Here is a 19,005-nt window from a genome sequence, read left to right on the forward strand (position 1 = left end):
TGTAGGAGGGGGTGATTGGATCTGCCTATGCAGAAAGAGCTTTTTATTCTTGTTGCCCCCCTGAAGATTGTGGGCATTCAGGTGAAGAGGAAAGGGGTGAGGTGAAAGCCATGCATGGAAAAGACTTTAATCCCTTCTTTTTCTCATCAGCATAGATAGTAACAGGGGATGCCCTGCATTTCAAGCTGCCTCTAGCTGCATTTTTAGTCTTTTTTATTACAAAAAAAATTATCTAAATACTCAACAGTCTGGCTGTGTGCACTGCAGTTGATTTAATGGAAAATGCCCTAGAGCAGTTTTAGTTTTCCAATCTGTGCTGTGATCAAGCAGTCAGATCCATATATCAAATTGAGCAGGAGAAGCATCAAGGTGGAGTTCAGTTTGCCCTGTGGTGTCTCACACCACTTCAGAAGACTGAACTCAGCAAAACTAATCTTCCAGACTTTTGCCAGGAATTTCAAGTTTGCTAGCAGCCAGTAGCTGATATTTGAGGAGAGAATGTGGGGACTGGAAGGCATCTCATGATCAGCAGTGAACTTTGGCATCCTTAACAGGGAGCAGCTTAGCAAAGGTGTGGCTGTGACAACTGAATGAGGTAGCAGAAAATATAATGGCATGTTTCTGTGGAATGGATGAGTCCCTCTGCCCAGCACTTCCCCATGTGGGGTGTTGCCTCCAGTCAGAGCTGCTCTGTCACCAGTCAGCACAGAAGTCTTCCTGCCATAAGGATTTCTGGTAGTGGTGTGAGAAAACCATGACTTCTGCAGGTTTATTGAGGGTTTAGGCAGACACTGCATGCTGTGCAAAGGTCAAAGAGAGAAAAAAGATGTACAAACTTTAGTTGGTGCATTGTTGCTCCCAGAGGATGGGCAATGCTCCTGACTGGGCTGCAGGAATTCTTTAGTCACTGCCAGCAGAGTGGGTGCACAGGGGCTGTCACCAGCCAGGGCAGAGTTAGGTGAAAATACCATTCCATGCAAAAACAACCATTTAAGCCCTATGTTTACTCACAAGTCTGTAGCTGAACACAAGGTTGGCCATGGCTGCAGATCATGTCTGCACTTCATAAATGTTTCTTTCCCCCACCAACGGAGAAAGAGTCCACAGGATGTGCATTTAAGTGCTTGCAATATATAATTTCCTTTAGGAGCCATGACAGTAATCTCAGGCATGGGCTGTGTCCTGAAATTCTGGACAGTTTTATTACGTGGCAGCTTGAGCACATCAAAGACAACCAGTGGGATCTCTCCTCTTTCAGCACCATCCTACCCCTTCATCCCTCACTACATAAAGCCCTCACATGCCAAAAGTCCTTCTGGCTCACTCTCCTCCACCTGCACTAGGAAGACACCAAGTAGCTGGAAGCAATTTTTTGTGTGTTACATATCACTAAGTCAGCAATTTTTTGGACAGTCATGTACTGCCTTGGTTACACCCTGCCCAGGCTCTAGGCCAGGGCCATTCCTTCCCACCAGGACTCCCCTGTTGCTCATCTAGGAGGTCTTAATAATTCTCATGGTCACCATCACTCCCCTCTGCCAGTTTTACATAAGGGCAGCCTGGATCTTACATTTGAGTATCCAAATTTACAGATTTCAGTCCAGTCTCATTTCCCAGACCCTAAATGGGAAAGCTTTTATAGGCTGAGGCAGCAGTGCAGGGGAATTGGGGCCTTCTCAGGAGGATCTGTCTTTGCAAGTGGATTGAAAAGAGAGCTTGGACTTCCCAAGGCGACAAAGACCTCCTGAGCTCCTTAGAAAATGCTCTCTTTTCCCCTGACATAGAAAGGACCATCTATCTTCTGTTTCACACTGGGAGGAGGAAGGACCTTGTGAAGAACAAAGTTTTGTGAATAACAAAGTTTTGAGACAGGGAGTAGGTTCAGATGCACCCACAGGGCTTTTCTTGCCATTATGACATAGCTTGTACGAGGAAAAAAAATGGGATTTCTATCACCCTGAGAGGCAAGACTGAGCCCTCTTCATTTAAGTAAACAACCCAGAGGTGAGAGAATGCATTCTGTTGGCCCTCCCGGCACTTTGGTACCCAAGAAGTGACACTGAAAAGTGTCAGCCTTGAAACAACGAGGGTCATGGAACTGTCTGTCTGCTGTAATATCCAGTTTCTGAAATAGTTGTGGGCATGTTGTCCTGATGTTCCTGCTTACAGCTTGTAGCAGGCTGGGAGAAGTGGAGAGAGGTCCTCAGACAAAGGGAGTGCTCTCTTGCTTGACAAGCTCTTAGTGCCTGGAGAGATGATTTACAGCACACATCCCAGTCCTGGGTGGTACCCATGCCTGCAGGACACCATACCTCGTGCCTTCCCATGTCTGGAACCATTGTTTTAAGCTTGTGTAGAAGGAGGGAGAACCACAAAGAGTAGGACAGAGGGGGAAGGCAGGCGGTTTACAGCAGGGAAACAGACTGGGAGGCACAGAACTTGGCATTCTTTGTCCTACAGATTTCAACCAGTTCCTGTCCTGATGCCCCATTTTGGAAGAGAGGCTGGTGCAGTAGTGAGATATATGAGCAGTAAAGATTTTGCTGGTGGAGATAAAGATCAGTCTAGAGTTCATAATAAAGCCTTGCCCCAAACTCTATAGCTCCCACAAGCAAGACTAACTTTTTGGAAGGTGTCCTCATGTTCAGACTTCAACCAAGCCTGTTTCTCTGTCAGTGATCATAATGGGCCACTATGATAACTAATTTATGCTTTTTTATCCTTTTCACAAGGCAACAGAGTCAAATAAGCAACTTTCACAGTCTTTCACACAGAGTCTCTATTTACAGTATTACAGTGGAGAAATGAAAAATAGACTGGGCCAGAGGAGGAGCCAAGCTTAAGAAAGAGTTTGCCTAGGGGATGTTTCTCAGTGTCAGTTTCTTTTCTCTTTGACAAATGCCCTTCCCTAGCAGTAGTTGGAGAATGTGTGGGTTTTTAACATGCTACCTTTGGGATAGGGAGTAATATAAGCCATACCAAACAAGTGTCTCTGACCTTGCCCCTTGTGCTTTCTGCTGCAGTTGTCACGCCAAGAGCATTTTCATTTTAACTCTAGTGTGACAGCTATGGTGCTACTCACATTGCTGCCTCTGGACAGGCAGGTCTCTGAGCCTGGGCTCCAAGCAGCCCTGCAGCCTTTGGGCAGCTGTATTCAGCCTCCTCATCCCTGGGGGAAGCTGGCCCATGAGTGCCAGAGAGCATGTGCTACCCAAGCCTGGGGCCAAGTACATAACAGTGAGCCAGCAGGTGTAACATCATCATGGATGGTAAATAAAAGGTAAAGAAAGAGGTGTAGTCACCACATAGGATAGATAAGGTCAGGTGGGTTTATTTGTAAGCAAGGCTCTGCTCACAAATGCTGTAGCTCAAGGTTGCATCTATTCATCTGTTATATCAAGGAAATAACTTATTTTAAAGAATAAAACCAAAGCAAAAAACAGATACTGATAGTCTAGCTTTTAGGATGAGATGTTGGGGGTTTTCAGGCTTTAATTTCTAAGTGAAGTGGCATGACTTCCAGAGTTTTAAAACTTGTTCCTCCTTTTCCCCAGAAAAAACTTGGTTTGCATTGCACTCAGTAAGAATAGCATTCAGAGGTTGTCTTCCCTTAGGAGCAGCTTTGCTGTTCCGTTCTGTGCATTGTATTACTTTGACCACTGGTCTGAAAGCATGCATTGGGTCTGGAAGTCTCGGGATCTCTAGCTGGTCAGAGTGACCCCGAGAAAAGTTAGAAAGTCTCTTTTCCCAGCCCGGTGCTCAAAGGAGTCAGGGCTCTTCATTTCTCGGTCTCAAGGTTGTTTATTGTATCTTATCTATAAAATTCCTTCTCCTATCCAGCCGAGGTTCACTCAGCAAGACAGTCTGAGGCACTCTGCCTACCCCCGGGGTGGTATTATGTCTTTATACTAAAAACTACGTGTACAATATTTACAATTACTTTCCAATACCTATCACCTATGTTATACAGTGAGCTTCTACTCTAAACCAATCTAATAGTGCCAACATCAGAGCAGAAGATGGAGGCCAAGAAGAAGAAGAAAGGCTGGACACTCCCAGATTACTCCATCTTGCCCCCTGAGCCCCCATTCTAGAAACCCCAAAAATCTATTTTTCACCCTGTGATAAATTCACTATCATTCTACTTAAACTGTTGTGGGCTGCAGATCTTCATCTAAGGTTGGTAATTTGCTCCATGGGTCATAATCAAAACCACAAGCATCTTGGGCTCTGTGGCAGTCCAGGACAGCCAGAGGGATGTCCTGAATTCTGACATGGAAGGAGCATCATTCCCAGTCTGTGTATTGGATTTGTATGGCCAAGCTATCATAGTAGGAGGATGGGGAGGGGTGCCTGAGAAGAGGCTGTGACCTTGTGGGAGGCCTGTGGAGAAAGGAAACCCTGCTGGAGCAGCCTGCCCTTGAATGACCTTGGAAGAGTGACCCACGTGGCAATCTGAGGAGAACTGTTGCCTGTGGGATGGACCCATGCTGGAAAATTTCATGGAGAACTGTCTCCCATGTAGGAACCCCATGCTGGAGCAGGGGAAGGACTCCTCTCTCTCCCTGAGCTGCATGAGAAACAACCAGTGATGAGCTGACCATAGCACCCATTCTCTGTCTCCTTGCACCACTGAGGGAGGAGCTAGAACTGTTTTTAAGGTCTTATTTTACTTCTCATTACCCTGTTCTGATTTTGTTAGCAAGAAATTCAATTTTTATCTCTAGTTCTAGCCTGTTTTGCCCGTGACACTATTTGGCAAGTGATCTATCCCAGTCCTTATCTCAACTCATGAACCCTTTGTTATATTTTCTCTTCCCTGTCCAGCTGTGGAGTGAGAGAGAGGCTTTGGTGGGTGCTTGGCATCCAGCCAAGGTCAACCCACTACAGTCCAAGAGAAGAAAGCAAAAGTAAAGTAGCCTAAAACAATCACTCTCCTCACTGGACTTCACATGTTCCAAAGTAATCTGTATAGCTCATTAGTTTGCATGTAGGGACACTCCCTAGTTACAGTAATGTTTCCTGTTTTTTGGAAGAGCAGCATTGCCCAGATCCATGCTATTTGCACATCTGCTGTGCTCCATCTAATCAAGCTCCTAAGAGCACACCAAAGTACTTTCCAGTGTTTTCTTCTGCCACAACTGGAAACTCCACATCTTTTTTTTTTGTGTCACAGTAACTCTTAAAGTCACTGTAACTTAAAGTTCCTAAAACTTTTCTAAGAAAAGTCAAGCAGTATTGCATTTCTGCCCCCAGTCTATATGGGCAGTAGATTTTTATTGTACTGAGCATTAGAGTGGCCATATCCTGTGGCATCCTGAGATTATTGAGGGTTTCACTAATAAAGCTGGATGGTGAGAGGTTATTTGATTTTTTGTCTTCTCAGGGAATAAAAAGCTAATGGAAAAGCCATCTTTTGGGAATTGGATGTTTTCTTCTTGGCCAAATCGTAATTCTTGAAACATCATGAGCACAAGCTGATTTTTCATAGAATTCTACAATGATAGAATAGTCTGGGTGGGAAGGGACCTCTTAAATGTCATCTAGTCCAATCCTACCATAAGCGGGGATATCTCAGGTTACTCAAGAGTCCTGTCCAGCCTGAACCTGAATGTTCCCAGGGATTGGGCATCCATGACCACTCTGGGCAACCTGCTCCAGTGTTTTACCACCCTCATTGTAAAAAACCTTTATTTCTTATACCTAATCCAAATTTAGTCTCCTTCAGTTTAAACCATTACCCCTTGTCCTATCCCAACAGGCTCCACTAACAGGCCCCCTCCAAGTGCTGGAAGGCCACAGTAAGGCTTCCCCAGAGGTGTGTCTTCTCCAGGCTGAACAATCCCAATTTTCTCAGCCATTTCTCATTTCAGTCCTTCTCTGGACTTGCTCCAACAGGTCCATCCTGTGCTGGGAACCCAGAGCTGGATGCAGAGTTCCAGGTGGAGTTTCAGCAGAGCAGAGGGGCAGAATTTCCTCCTTTGCCCTGCTGGCCAATCTGCTTTGGATGCAGCCCAGGACACTTTTGGCTTTCTGGGCTGCAGGTGCCCATTGCCAGCTCATGCCCAGCCTCTCATCCACCAGCACACCCAAGTCCTTCTTGGCAGGGCTGCTCTCGCTCTTCTCATCCCCCACCCTGGATTGATACCAGGTGTTGCCCTAACACAGGTGTAAGAGCTGTACCCAACAAAAGAATATTGCTGGGTATTTTTTTTCACAAATTTAAGGATTTTAGGATAAACTTTTAAGGGGTCTGGAAGCATACTGCAAGCAGAATGTCATTTATTATTTATTAAGAGTTGAAACTCTTGGGTATTCATTAGGAGAGAGGAGTTGTACAGACTGCTCAGATATTCTCTCTATGGTGTTAGAAGTGAAGATATGACAGACTCCAGCTATCAAAAGAGAAACACTAAAACTTGCAGGATAAGTAAGTCTATAGAATAAGTTTGTAAACATAAATAGGCCATTTAAGAGGTAAAATGTGTACCTGAAGCACTGCTATTTTTATAAGTCTGACTAGTTATCCAATTGATTAGACATAAAAGTCTTTGAAACTTTGTTTTTAAATTAGCAGTTCATGTCAAAACTAACAGAATTTTTTTGGCAGATCCTAGGTACTTCAGCCCTTGCTGGATGTGTGAATTCCAGTGAGGAACATGAGGATTACTTGCTTTAGTTTCATGACCGGGGTATACTGTGGGGGAAGGGAAAGGGGAAAGGAGAAAAGAGAAAAGAAGAGCATTTTCCTGGATTAAACTGTGATGAAAAAATCTGGCTTGACTCACTTTCCAGGGACAAAAAAATGACTATGATTTCAGACAGCAATGTCTCTTTCATGTTCTTTTTTCTACCTTTTTGTTAAACAAAGGGAAGTGAAGAGCTGTTTATGTTTTTCCTCCCCCTTCTGTCTCCTCAGGGTTTTTCTTCCAGCACACAGTTCCTTATCAGGTTTCAGAGTGTGCTTTGCAGGACTGAGTAAAGCACTGGATAAAAATACCAAACATTTGATATCTTAGAACAACAAATCAGTTGGGAAGGAGCTTTTCTGCTCCTGTTGCTTCCATCCATGTTGTACTTAAGGATGTACAGCCAAAATAAAAGCAAAGAATGCAGTTTGCTAGTGGTTATTTATATACAAACAGATGAGTTACCGGTAACAGTTATTTTCACAGTCCTTTAATATGTAAGGGAAGCAAAGCACAGCAGAAGTTCTCACCCTAAAACATGAGGTAATTCACCTGATTCAAAGACAAGGATTTGAAAAAAGGTGCAGATTTTTGTTCAAAACACAAATTTATAAAACTAATATTGAGAACACAATATGAACAAAATGTGCATGTTTTTTTTTTTTTTCTTGTAGTATCTTGAAAACAGCAGAAAAGGCCAGAAAGTTTGGGTTGACGCTGCCTTGGGTCTGTAGTGCCTAACAGACCAGCAGTGTTTTGTAGTTTAATGAAAAAGTAAAATATCTTTTAGAAATGTTCTTGCTGGATAGTGAGGAATATCCAAATATTTGTTCAGTGTGTTCTGGTTTGTTGTGAGCCTCTGTGACCTAACAGCATCAGTTTGGAGTCCATAGTATAGGAGAACCTTAACTCTATGCAGAAAATCTGATATCTGTAGAAGCCTGTTATTTATTACTTGCTTTTCATCATTTTGAAGACCTAATTATGGTCCACTTCAGGAGCCACTCAAAGCATTTGCTTCTAGTTTATAAATACCTAACACCAAAAATATGGTGGGTGGATGCATCTGATAAATGAAACACAAGAAACCAGTGCTGAAGTGTTGGTCTGCCGGTTAGGGAATACTGTAAATCAGTAATCTAACCTTTCTTTTTGCAATTATACCTGCGAAAGGGAGAGTTAAGGAGAGGCCTGTAAGAGTACGAGACAGTTTTTTGGAGAGGCTCCTCAATGCACAACAGGCAGCAAAAGAAACAGTGCCCTACTTTTCCTTTCTCCTTTCCCTTGCCTTGCAGTAAAACCCATATATGAAACTAAACCAAGTACTCCTCATGTTTGAAAATGGGAGGTGCTGCAGTAAGCCAAGCAGAACCATGCTGTGACCATGACATGGATAACTGAGAGCCTAAATATAAATACAAGGAATAAGTGGGGAGACCATGCCAGGGATGGTTACAGTGACAGGAATATGATCCTTGCCCAAACACTGCAAATGGATATCAGTAGGAGGAAATTACCATGACAAGATAAGAGGAAGAGGGGTTTTGTAATCCTAACATGCGATGAAAATCTAGAGGTGGATGGTCAGAAAAGGCTGATAGAAGAATGATACAGATGTTTTTTTCTAAGCATCCTTAATAATTAAACACAGCCAGGACATGAGGATACAGACTAAAGATCAAATCCAAGGTTACAGCTAAGTTACTGGCCTAAATGCTATGTAATGTAAGGATTTTATTCCCTGTCATGGCTTAAACCCAGCCAGTAACTTAAATACCACACAGACACTTGCTCACTCCCACTGCCTACCCCCTCATCCCCCAAAAGGTGGGATGAGGAGGAGAATCAGAAAAAAGGTAAAACCTTTTCTTTTTATCTTGACAAAGTAATATGCTCCTGCTGATATCCAAGAAGTTGAGATAATAACAGTTTAATAACTGAAATAAAGTCAAATATAATAATAATTTTATTGGAAATGAAAAAGAGAGGCATATAAGCCAAGAAAAACAAATTATGCACAATACAGTTTCTCCCAGCTTCTTGTGCACCTCCTCACTGGCAGAGCATGAGAAACTGAAAAGTCCTTGAGGTAGGATGAACTCTTCTTATCAGCAACTAAAACATCAGTGTGTTACCAACATTATTCTCATACTAAATCCAAAACACAACATTGTCCAAGCTATTAGGAAGAAAGTTAACTCTATCCTAACCAAAACCAGACGTTTCTACAAGTCAAAGTGTAGAGTGGATAAATGAATCTGTATTGAAGAAGGTGATTGAATTATTCCTCACAAATAAGTTTACAACAAATACGAGATTTTGGGTTCTGGAGGTGGGACGAGACTCTTCAAAAGGATATCCTGCAAGAAGAAAGTGGAGGTTTCCCAGGGAAGGCCAGCGTCAGGGAAGCCAGGAAGAGGATAAGCTAACACAAAGTGCAACATTGAGGTGCTGGTTTCTAGATTCAGTCATGGAGAAACTGAAGTATCCCTGCTGGTTCTCCTGCAGAAATGCTTGGCAGGACCTGCTAAGTCAGGAGAATGAATTCTGCTGATATTTTTCAGCAGGAGACTGGGGCAGGGCAAGCACAAATCTTGCAGTCAGCGTGCAGGCTTGCTCTGAAACACCTCTGCATGCCTGTGGTGCCAGTCTTACCTCTGGTACTGTTAAAAAGAGAGTACTGGGAGAGAGGTGTAAACTAGAGTTTAGAGTAACTTGCAGTTAGTGTTTGGTGAAAAGCACTTCAGCAGAGGAATCAAGGGGTTACACAGAAAAGAAAAAGTAGCAAAGGGCCTGGCCTTACTCTCAGAGTCAAGCAAGATGAGTCACCATCCCTGGAGGTATTTAAAAGTCCTGTAGGGACATGGTTCAGTGGTGGACTTGGCAGTGTTAGGTTAACAACTGGATCTAACAATTGGACTCAGCTTTCTTTAGGGTCTTTTCCAACCTAAATGTTTCTATGATTCTGTGAAGGTATCAACTTTTTACTTTTTTCTTCTGAGTGAGAGAGGGAGAGCTGTGGTTCTTTAGTGAAGATGTTTTGCTTGGCATTTGCCTTGTCTCGTGAGCAGCTTCGTTCTGTTTCGGTTTGGGAACAGTCGACTGTGATAGAAACTGTAGTAACCAGCACAGATGGAGGGCATGCAGGTCAGCAGCAATGAGCTTCTGGGATTACACTGAAGGCAATGCTGCTGGACAACCCTGGTAGCCAGGAGTAGCATAGTTTGTCTTGAAGTCCTGCAGCATGACCTCACAGAATGTTTTCACAAAGGCCCACACTCAGGGTGAGGGTTTCAGAAATTCATCTTAATTTCTAAAATTTTGAATTTTCCATTTTTTGCAATGCATTTGTTTTCCTTAAGCACATCATATATTACATTTCACAGTTCCTGCTGTCAGAGAGGGAAAGCACCAAATCCTGCCCATTATGAGTAAGCCAAGAGGGTAACCATGGGAGCAGTGTTCTGCTCATCACTTGATCCTCTATTGAGAAAGAAAATAATAAAAAAAAAAAATAAAAACCCTCTACTGAGAAAGAAAATAATCCAGGTTACCTTGCAGTGGATGAGGAGCTGAAATAGGACATCATTTTGTTGTGTTCTGCTTGTCTTAACCAAAAGAAATTAGTAAACCACATGTTTGGTAGTTATAGTTGAACTTGGTTCATTTTTCTGCAATTTACCCTTCACAGGCATGAATAACCGGGAAGTCTTGGAGCAAGTAGAACGAGGTTATCGGATGCCGTGCCCTCAGGACTGTCCCATCTCCCTGCATGAGCTTATGATTCACTGCTGGAAAAAAGACCCAGAGGAGCGTCCAACTTTTGAATATTTACAGGGTTTTCTTGAAGACTACTTCACTGCAACAGAACCCCAGTACCAGCCTGGTGACAACCTGTAAATCCCTGGTTTCCAGACACTGTCATGAATTACCAGGAATTTCTCAGCCCTGTCCCACCTGTTCTCCACCTTCCAACTCTGTGATCGGCTTCTCCAGAGTGCAACATCTTCCAGCACTGCAGTGCACTGGAGGGGCTGCAGCTGGGAACTTCCACAGCCCTTGCCTATGACCACTTGTCCTAATAATCTGAATGTCCTGGATGAAAAGGAGAAAAACACTTGTTTTTTCTTAATCAAAGACTCCAAAACTGCATTGTATCGATGTTATGTAAACTGCAAAACCTCTGTTCATTGTAAATAGTAACTCAGTGCCAATAACTGATCCTAGTGCTTTCCTTTTTTTAAAATGCAAAACCTATGTGATTTTAACTAGTCTTCTCCTGATTCAACTAAAAGTATTATTTTCCAGAAGTGGCCTCTTTGTCTAAAACATTTTTTTTTCATGTTTTAACAAATAAAAAATCAGGACAGGTGTTTGGGTTTTTGCTTTTTTATATATAAAATATATATAATATATATACATACCTGTACATACAGTAAATGGGTGCTATTGCAGAGGACGCTCATTTGGAATTGAATGAATCCTGCTGCAGCTGTACCCAGAAAGCGATAATTTTACTGCAGACATGAAAACACTGGTGGGATTCTGAAAGCCAGTGATCTAATTTTTGGCTTTTGCCAAGCATGATTTTTTTAAATTGGATTGCACTTTTTGTTTATGATTATGTACCTGTAGATGGTTGTAACTTTGCTCTTTCAGGAATCACGTGCTGAATTTACAGTAATGTTTCCAATGTTTGACAAGTGTGTGATGATTTGTTCTTGAAATTAAAACGAACATGTTTAAAGCAAGAAAACTACACCATCACTGTTTGAACTGGAAAATTGAAACTGCAAGGACTTCTTGTATCAAAACATGTATACTGAAATGTTTCAAAAAGATTTATTAAGCAGTGTAACCACATTCAGATGGTCTTAAAATAATAGCATTTTAGCCATGTCCCCCTGCTAAACTGTTGGTCATGCAACTAGGATTTTTCTGTTTTATGTGTAACATTTTTCCATTGTAAAAGAAGTGTGTTGAGTGTCCTGTACTGCTAATGAAATTACTTTCTCTGTGTCTGCAAGTTCTCCAGTGGAATTACTATGCACTTCTTTACATTTCATGGGGGATGCACAGAACAAAGTATTACCTTTTCAGTTGTCTGTACCAGCCTTGAATTACTTACGTTTAACCAAAAAACACAAAAAAATTTCCTTTCTATTTCTATTGAGTTTTTAATACTGAGTTGCAAATTTTAAAGTCTTAATTACATTTTGTTATGGTTTATTCACAAGTTTACATTTTAAAACTGTTTAACTTTCTTAATTTAGTAATTAAAAAAAAAAGAGCATTTTACATTTGGACAGTTGTTTTTTTGTTTAAACTGTGGAGCTAATGGTAGACATGAGATTAAAAACTTTTCAAGAAGGGGTGTCATGCCATTTGGGGCAACATATTTCATAGGAGTATGCAGACCAATTATCTATGGGACATCATTTTCCAAGTTATGAAGTCGATATGTTGTTAAATAGCTGGAGTTCAACTGTAAGGAAGATGGCCGAATGCACAGCTAGTCTCTCCTTTCTCTCTTCTACAGCAGTTTGTTCTTTATTAGTTCTGCTGCATTTAACATGAATACTTTTACATTTACAAGTGTTGCAGGAAAAGCTTTTCTATGTCTTGTATTGCTGTTACTGCTTTAAAAGATTGTGGCCAACTAAGACTTCCTGACAGTTGAAACTTTTTTTTTTTTAATTATTTAGTACTTAGATTGTGAATTCATATTCTGAAGATTCACACATTTTCTAAAGAGAACCTTTGTTTGTGAAAACTAACCCAATAATCAATGGAGATTCAGAGAACAAATTGTCATCGTTTTAATATTTTCTATACAAAACTGACTGAAAATCCTCTTGCAAAGGAGGCTTCCACACTTAGCCTTTCTCAAAGTGTGAATTTCTACGGCAATGTTGCTTGTTACCAGATTTCCATGATAAATTGGTTAACGTTTTACATGTAGAGTCTAGAAGTAATGTTATGTACATTATCTATTCAATGTTGCTGTACCTGTAGCTGTGGAGTACCGAAGAGGCCATGATCCTTGTTGGACTTCTAGCTTCCTCTTAGTACTTACAAAGCAAGTCGTGGCCCTCTTTTTTTTCCCACAGCTACCCCCCTGCCTTAAAATATCATCCATGGAACTGAGGACTCCATAGTAACTCAGCGGGCTGGCAAAGCCAAAATGTCACCTCCTCAGCCCAGAGCCCGGTGGCGAAGCGTGGCCATTCTGCCAAGTTCCTTAGCAGCCTTTGCTATGCCACAAACTTAAGTGCAGATTCCATCTGTAATGCGGGACGAGCCTAAAACGCTAGTTTGCCTATGTTTCTCATTGGAAGTACGACTCAGATGGGGCGTTGTTGGGGTTTTATGGCCTTGATTTCTGATTCTTGGGTTTGCTGTTTCTTGTACTGCATTCGGTCTCGGAGTACCATGTTGGTCTCTGCCGGATCTCTGCCTGCAGCTGGCTTGTGTGCAGACTGGTGCCACTGTTGAGTGGCAAATCCAGACCATTTCTCATTGGTAGCTCTTCTGCTTCTTTTTCTTAATGTTGGGACTTTTGTTGTTTGGGTTTTTTAATCTCTCAAATAAAAACATTAGCAAAAAATTTAAACAAGGTTGTTAGGTTTTTTTGCTATAAATTAATAAAAGCCTTTTCTTAAGCACTGTGTATACACCACAAGTAGTTGTGTGGTGACTCTAAAAGAAGAATTTGTGAGATTGAGGATCTTCTGTTCCTTCCAATAATTTTTAAATGTTAGACTAAATAAATTCCACTCAGGTAAAAAGAATTGGCCAAATGCTCACCCCACCAGCCCACTTGATTCCCAACCGATCCATGATGTGGTGGCTGATTTCCAAAAGAGGTCTTCTAGAAGACCTCCCAGCAGCAGAAAGGACTCCATGGGGTGACACAGGCTTCTCTAAGCCAAGTTTAATCCAAGACCGGTCTCAGGAAAAGTGACAGGTGGAAATGGGACACTGCTGCAAAAGGGATGGTTAGTATGGTTATTATATTTCTGTGAGAAGGCAATTATGTGAGACTTGGTGGTCTTTGAAAAAGACAAAAGGCACTAACATGATATTCTTTGGCTTTTATAAACAGTGCTCAGTGTAGTTCTGGGTGATGCTCTGGTTTTGATTTAATTACCACTGTAGAAAAACAAAGTAAATGCAAAACAGAAAAGTGATGAACTGCTAAAATTACAAGAATAATCACAAATGGAAAATCTGTCTCCAGTGTCAGCATTTCTCCTGAAGCCTCTAGACTGGAAAGGACTACCTGCAGCCCAAGGAGGCAGATTGCTAAATGTCTCGATCTTGCCACATAACTTCAAGGTGAGTGGAAAGTTGCTCCAATTTATTTTAACGTGCACCGTCCTTTTCTTAAGTGCTGCAATAAAAAATGCAGCACGCTAATGAATGCTACCATATTGCACCCAAGGGGTTTAAGGGCCTCACACGAGGCTGAGCCCAAGCATGCAAGAGCTATTAGGAGATATACAGTAGCTCCTCTTCTGAAGTGTAGACAATATTCATTCATCAAAGAAGCCCTTTCCTGTCTAATGGGAAATTACCACCAGCAGTGCAGACAAAAGGATATTTATTTTCTCCAGTCGTGTCAGTTTGAGGGTCTGTCTGTCTTTCAAGAATAATTGAAGTCTGTTTGTAGCTCAGAAATCTCATTGTGTTCTGCAGTCTTGGAAAGCAGTGATTATAATTTCCTGTGACTCATACACAGGGATATTTTATCACTGTGGGGACTCCTGTCAACTAGAGCAGCATTCCCTGCCGTCTTAACTGAAGAAAGGGGCACTTTAGTTTCGGACTTTCCTGCACAGACCAAACAAGAACCCATGTGCTTTCTGCAGAAAAGGAAAAGAGGCCCCTTGCTGGGATTACCACACGAGTAGGGCGCTAGTGTCTCCCTCTCAGTGCTTCTAAATTTCTCAGAACTTCTGACAGCTAAAACCAGGCTGCTGAGGTCCATTTTGAATGTTAGAGAGGAAATGCTGGCTTCCCTTAAGTCCGTGAGGTATTTTCTGTTGACTTTTAATGCAGAGCCTGTTCTTATGTGTGTGTGTGTACAGTTATCTGTAACTCAAAAGGAAATTCACACATAAAAACATCTACACAAACATCAATCTATCTCCTTGTATTCCTCTCCTGTAGCTGAAAGCTTAACAAAAATGTAAAACTGGGACATGAGTAGATTAGAGGACAAAATGTTGTTAACAACAAAAGAGCTGCTCTTTTTTTCTTCTTGTTTTCCTTTTTTCTTTTTTTTTTTTTTTCCTCCTGGTTCCCACTACGTGATCTGTTACAATCCCTGTTCCCAAACCAGGAGAGGTGGTAGCAGCAAGCACTGCTGCTACAGCCCAGAGATGCTGTGGGTCTCTGGCTACTGCAAAGAGCAGCCTGCAGCTACCTTAAAGTCAGGCAGAGAAAACATTTCTCCCAAGGGCATGGCTGCAGTTTGGAGCCTGCAGTGGGAGTGTGCAGGAGTGCAGGGAGAACTGCCCTCCCAGGAAAAGCACATGGTAGGCACTGCATCGTGTGGTGGAGAGGCAGAGCCAAAGGTTGCAGCAGCAGCTGTGTTTGCAGCACCAGCTGTGCTCACAGCGCCTGTGCTTCCTTGTGCCCAGGGATTTGGGTGATGAGATTAGGGCAGGCTGAGGAGCGTGAACTGCGGTTTCTGCTTCCAAATGTAAATATCATCTCTGTTACAGCGTAGAGGAAAATAGTGTATGTTCAAGATGGGGGAAAAAACCACAGGATTGGTGTGGCCTGAGACTGCGAGGCAAGTGTTGGTTCTGCCTGACCAGGCCAGATGGAAGTTTGATTGTTTGGCTCATTGTTGGGAATAACTCGGCATTAAGCTCTGTGAATAGCTAAAAGGGCAAAGAGTAAAGAAATGAGATTATCTTTCTTTCCCTACAGCCAGGCTGGAGCTTGCCAAGGGCTCTGGTTTGCGTTTTTGTGCATCAGCATTTGTTGCTGAGCTCCTGCACCCAGAGCCTTGCTCAGCTACCTATTGTAACAGCTTCATACAAAATTCCTGAGCCCTGGAATGGATGAATTCTAATCTGGAAAAAGAAAAAAGAATGCAGGGCTGCTTTGTGGCTGTTGGGGCTCAGCCTCATGCCAGAGGCTTGTCTATGAGCCCTGGCATTCCCTGTGCTTTATTCACTGCTGCAGTTCAGGCTCTGCGCTGCCTCTAAATCCCACACGCTGCTGGAATTCCCCAGCTAGAAAATGCTACTCATTTAGGAAGGATCCCTGGTGTTGGGAAAGGGCTGCAGGGGTCCCAGCTCACTGCTCCTGGCACCACGCAGGGCCTGGGCCATCACTGTTCCTGGGGCAGACTTCCCAGGAGGCAGTGGCAATGCAGAAGGGGCCTGCAGCTTCCCTGGAGTCCCTTGGACAGCCAGGGCTGCCATGCTCTGTTGGCAGCAGCTCAGGCACAACTGTGTGGAGCTGCTGACAGGTCTTGGTGTGACTTGGCCGGGGCTGTGTTGCTACAGCCCATAGTCCCAGTGACAATGGAGAACCAGATGCTGAATCCTGCCCTCCTAAAAAAGCAAAGGCAACGAGCCACATGGGGAACAGCTTTGTGTCTTAAAAAGAGAGGACTAGGTACATTTGATCACACGAGAGCTCAAGTGTTCCCTCAAATTCCCATGCCTCCCAAAAGCAGTGCAGCTGCCAGCTGAGCTTTGTCTATGACCTCATATACATCCAATGTATAAAAGACATACCACATATTGAACATTTGCATATGCTACATGTCTTTTGTTCCACTTGGGTGGCTTTTTCCTCCCCTTCCCCCACCTCTTGCCCCATTACTCATCCACACAGCTCCCATCACGTTATTTGGGACGTGTCATTTCTGAAGGACTACACATCCCTGTCCTGCAGAGAATGGGGGCTCTGTTAATTGTCAAATGTTGAGTGGGTAATGATCAATGGGTGACTAATTGGATGCAAGAGGGAATAAAATAGGTATTACTTTGCTTCTGCTCTTAATTAAGAGGATGCATAATGCTGTGGGGAAAATCTTAACAAATAGCAGGAGAGGTTTCTGTCATTATGCAGGGTATAATTACACACATTGCACAAGCTAACATCCAGGTACTGTTTTCCTTCCTTTCAGGTGTCTCTCCAGGGTGTGACTGAAAAATGCCAAAGCAAGAGCCTTAAAATAAAGTGGAAAATATTTTTTGCAGGCATGTGTCTAGCAATGTAAACAGCAAGACATGGAAGAAAGCCCCAGTTTTCCTCACAGTGCAAAAGCAGCAAGGGACAAGCCATGTGCAGAGAACCAGAGTGAGACCATCATGTGCATTATGCTGAGGCAGAGGGGGTTAAAGGCTCACTGCAATGTCTCCAGGTTAATTCACAGCACCAATGTTAAAAGAGGAGCAACATGACAGCACTTTATTTAAACAGTTAATCATCTAGAAGCAAAAATATTCATTATTTATTTCTCCAAATACAGAGATGTGGTAGGAAATATGAGAAGGGGCACTCAATACTAACACTTTCTTCCTAATGAAAAAAGAAATATTATAACTCCTGCAGGATTAGGAACCTTTTTAGAAATAAAAAAAGGTCTGTGTTACTTGCCTTGCCAAAGAAAACCATCCTGCACTTGAATCTGTCCTTTCTATGACAGGCCCAATATGACTCATCATGCTCTGCTTGTAAATAATGTACAGATGAGATATACTAACTTTAGAGAGTTCAGAGCTTTATCTGGCTTTCAGTGAGTGAAGTCAGTAGGGTAGGAAGACTTCAAATACATAAAAGAGTCCTTCAGAAGGCAATTATGATGCCTTCAGTTTTGGGGATGAGGGAGGTTTTTGAAATGCTGAAATAAACTTGGGTATCTGTTGTCCAAGTTTCCTAATCCAAAAATGAGTTAATTGACAGCAGTTTCTACAGCTTTGTGGGAGGGTACTTAGGTTTGGGCTGGACCTTTGAAACCCACTTGGCAGACAGTGCTGTTAACATAGTCAGCAGAGTGTGACTTTCGAGCTATTTTTCCTCTCTTTGTCAGGCTGTTAATAAAGTACATAAAGCTCAAGTGAGAGGAAACTGCTCCAAATATCTGCTGTTTGCTGGGGCTTGGCAAGTTAAAGAGGGGACAGAGACTGGTTCTTTGGCCATATCTGCAGACACCATTAGGTCTCTACATTTCTGGACCTGGAAGTGCTCACACAAGGGACAGATCTCACAGCCAGAACCTTCCTCTCCTGGCCAACTGGCAGCTGTCTACAGGGGTGGCAGGTGGACACTCTTGTTTGCTGGATGTTACAGACCAGTGTCCAGGCTTTGACCAGAGGAGAACAGAGGACAGTCCAGACTCGTTGTTGGTGAGGGAGGCCATCCACTGTCTGAAAGGAGGTGCTTGATAACTCCATAGCAGAGCCTTTTACAAAGAAACCACACAACTGTGGATATTGATTAAACATTCCATGGGATACTTTGCTTGCCAAGTCCCCATGCTGCCTGCATTCCCTGAGGAGCTGGTCATTGCACAGCAAACACTACATACATCCCTCACATACATCCCAGGAAGGTCAGGCACTTCTCAGAGCAACTCTCCCTCCCTGCTTCCATCCTGTCATCCATTCACCAAGGTCCTGGTTTTGGCTCCTGTGTGGCCATGGGCCCCTCGCAGCCCTCACCAACTGTGGCACACAGGTGGCAATAGAGCCATCACTGCTCCCGAGCTGGAGGCCAGTGGGAGAACTGGCAGGAGAGGCAGACACCCAAGCCCAGTGTGGTCCAACTCAGGGCTCAGGCAGCCTTGATGAAAATGCCAGCTGTCAGGGTGTTCATGGTGCAAAACAGCTGTGCAGCAGAGGCCAGGCCAGAGGGATTAAACCTTCAGCTGACTCAAATGACTGTGGTTATAATGCAGCCATGCCAGCTCTAAGCATCTAGTGCTCATCACATCTGTGTCTGGCTGGGACCAGCAGGGACTGTCCACAAAGTCTGGCAGCAGTCAAGGATAACTTCAGGATGCTCCAAAAGGCAGCCCTGGTGTCCTGCTGGCCTTTGCCTTGGCACGGGAGGGAGGAAGCGGGGAAGGAGGGGGTCAGGATGGCCAGCTCCAGGGCCAGGCTGATGTAGGCTTTCTCAAGAAGTAAGGTAAGCCCAGGCTGCAGGGCATCACTGCATTGCCATCAATACAATCACACGGTGCTCAGCTGGGGGCACATGCTGCTCCCAGCTGCTTGAGGTTTTCCTCCAAAAATGTGGTCAGTCATTCCCTAATGAGAGGAGATAATTGCCTGGGTCACAGCTTTGC

The 19,005-nt window shown here is 43.3% G+C and overlaps 1 protein-coding gene across 3 annotated transcripts in view; it reads left to right on the forward strand.

Annotated features, from left to right (window-relative positions):
• Positions 1-11,993, forward strand: part of FYN (FYN proto-oncogene, Src family tyrosine kinase) — a 137,884-nt gene extending 125,891 nt beyond the window's left edge. For all 3 annotated transcript variants that reach the window (XM_050972274.1, XM_050972276.1, XM_050972275.1), the window contains one exon: positions 10,381-11,993. In XM_050972274.1, coding sequence (XP_050828231.1) covers positions 10,381-10,589 — 209 coding nt within the window. In that variant the 3' untranslated portion in view covers positions 10,590-11,993. The remainder of the gene's footprint in view (positions 1-10,380) is intronic.
• The last annotated feature ends 7,012 nt before the right edge of the window (positions 11,994-19,005 follow it).

Source organism: Serinus canaria, chromosome 3, assembly GCF_022539315.1.
Source record: "Serinus canaria isolate serCan28SL12 chromosome 3, serCan2020, whole genome shotgun sequence".
Classification (NCBI taxonomy): domain Eukaryota; kingdom Metazoa; phylum Chordata; class Aves; order Passeriformes; family Fringillidae; genus Serinus; species Serinus canaria.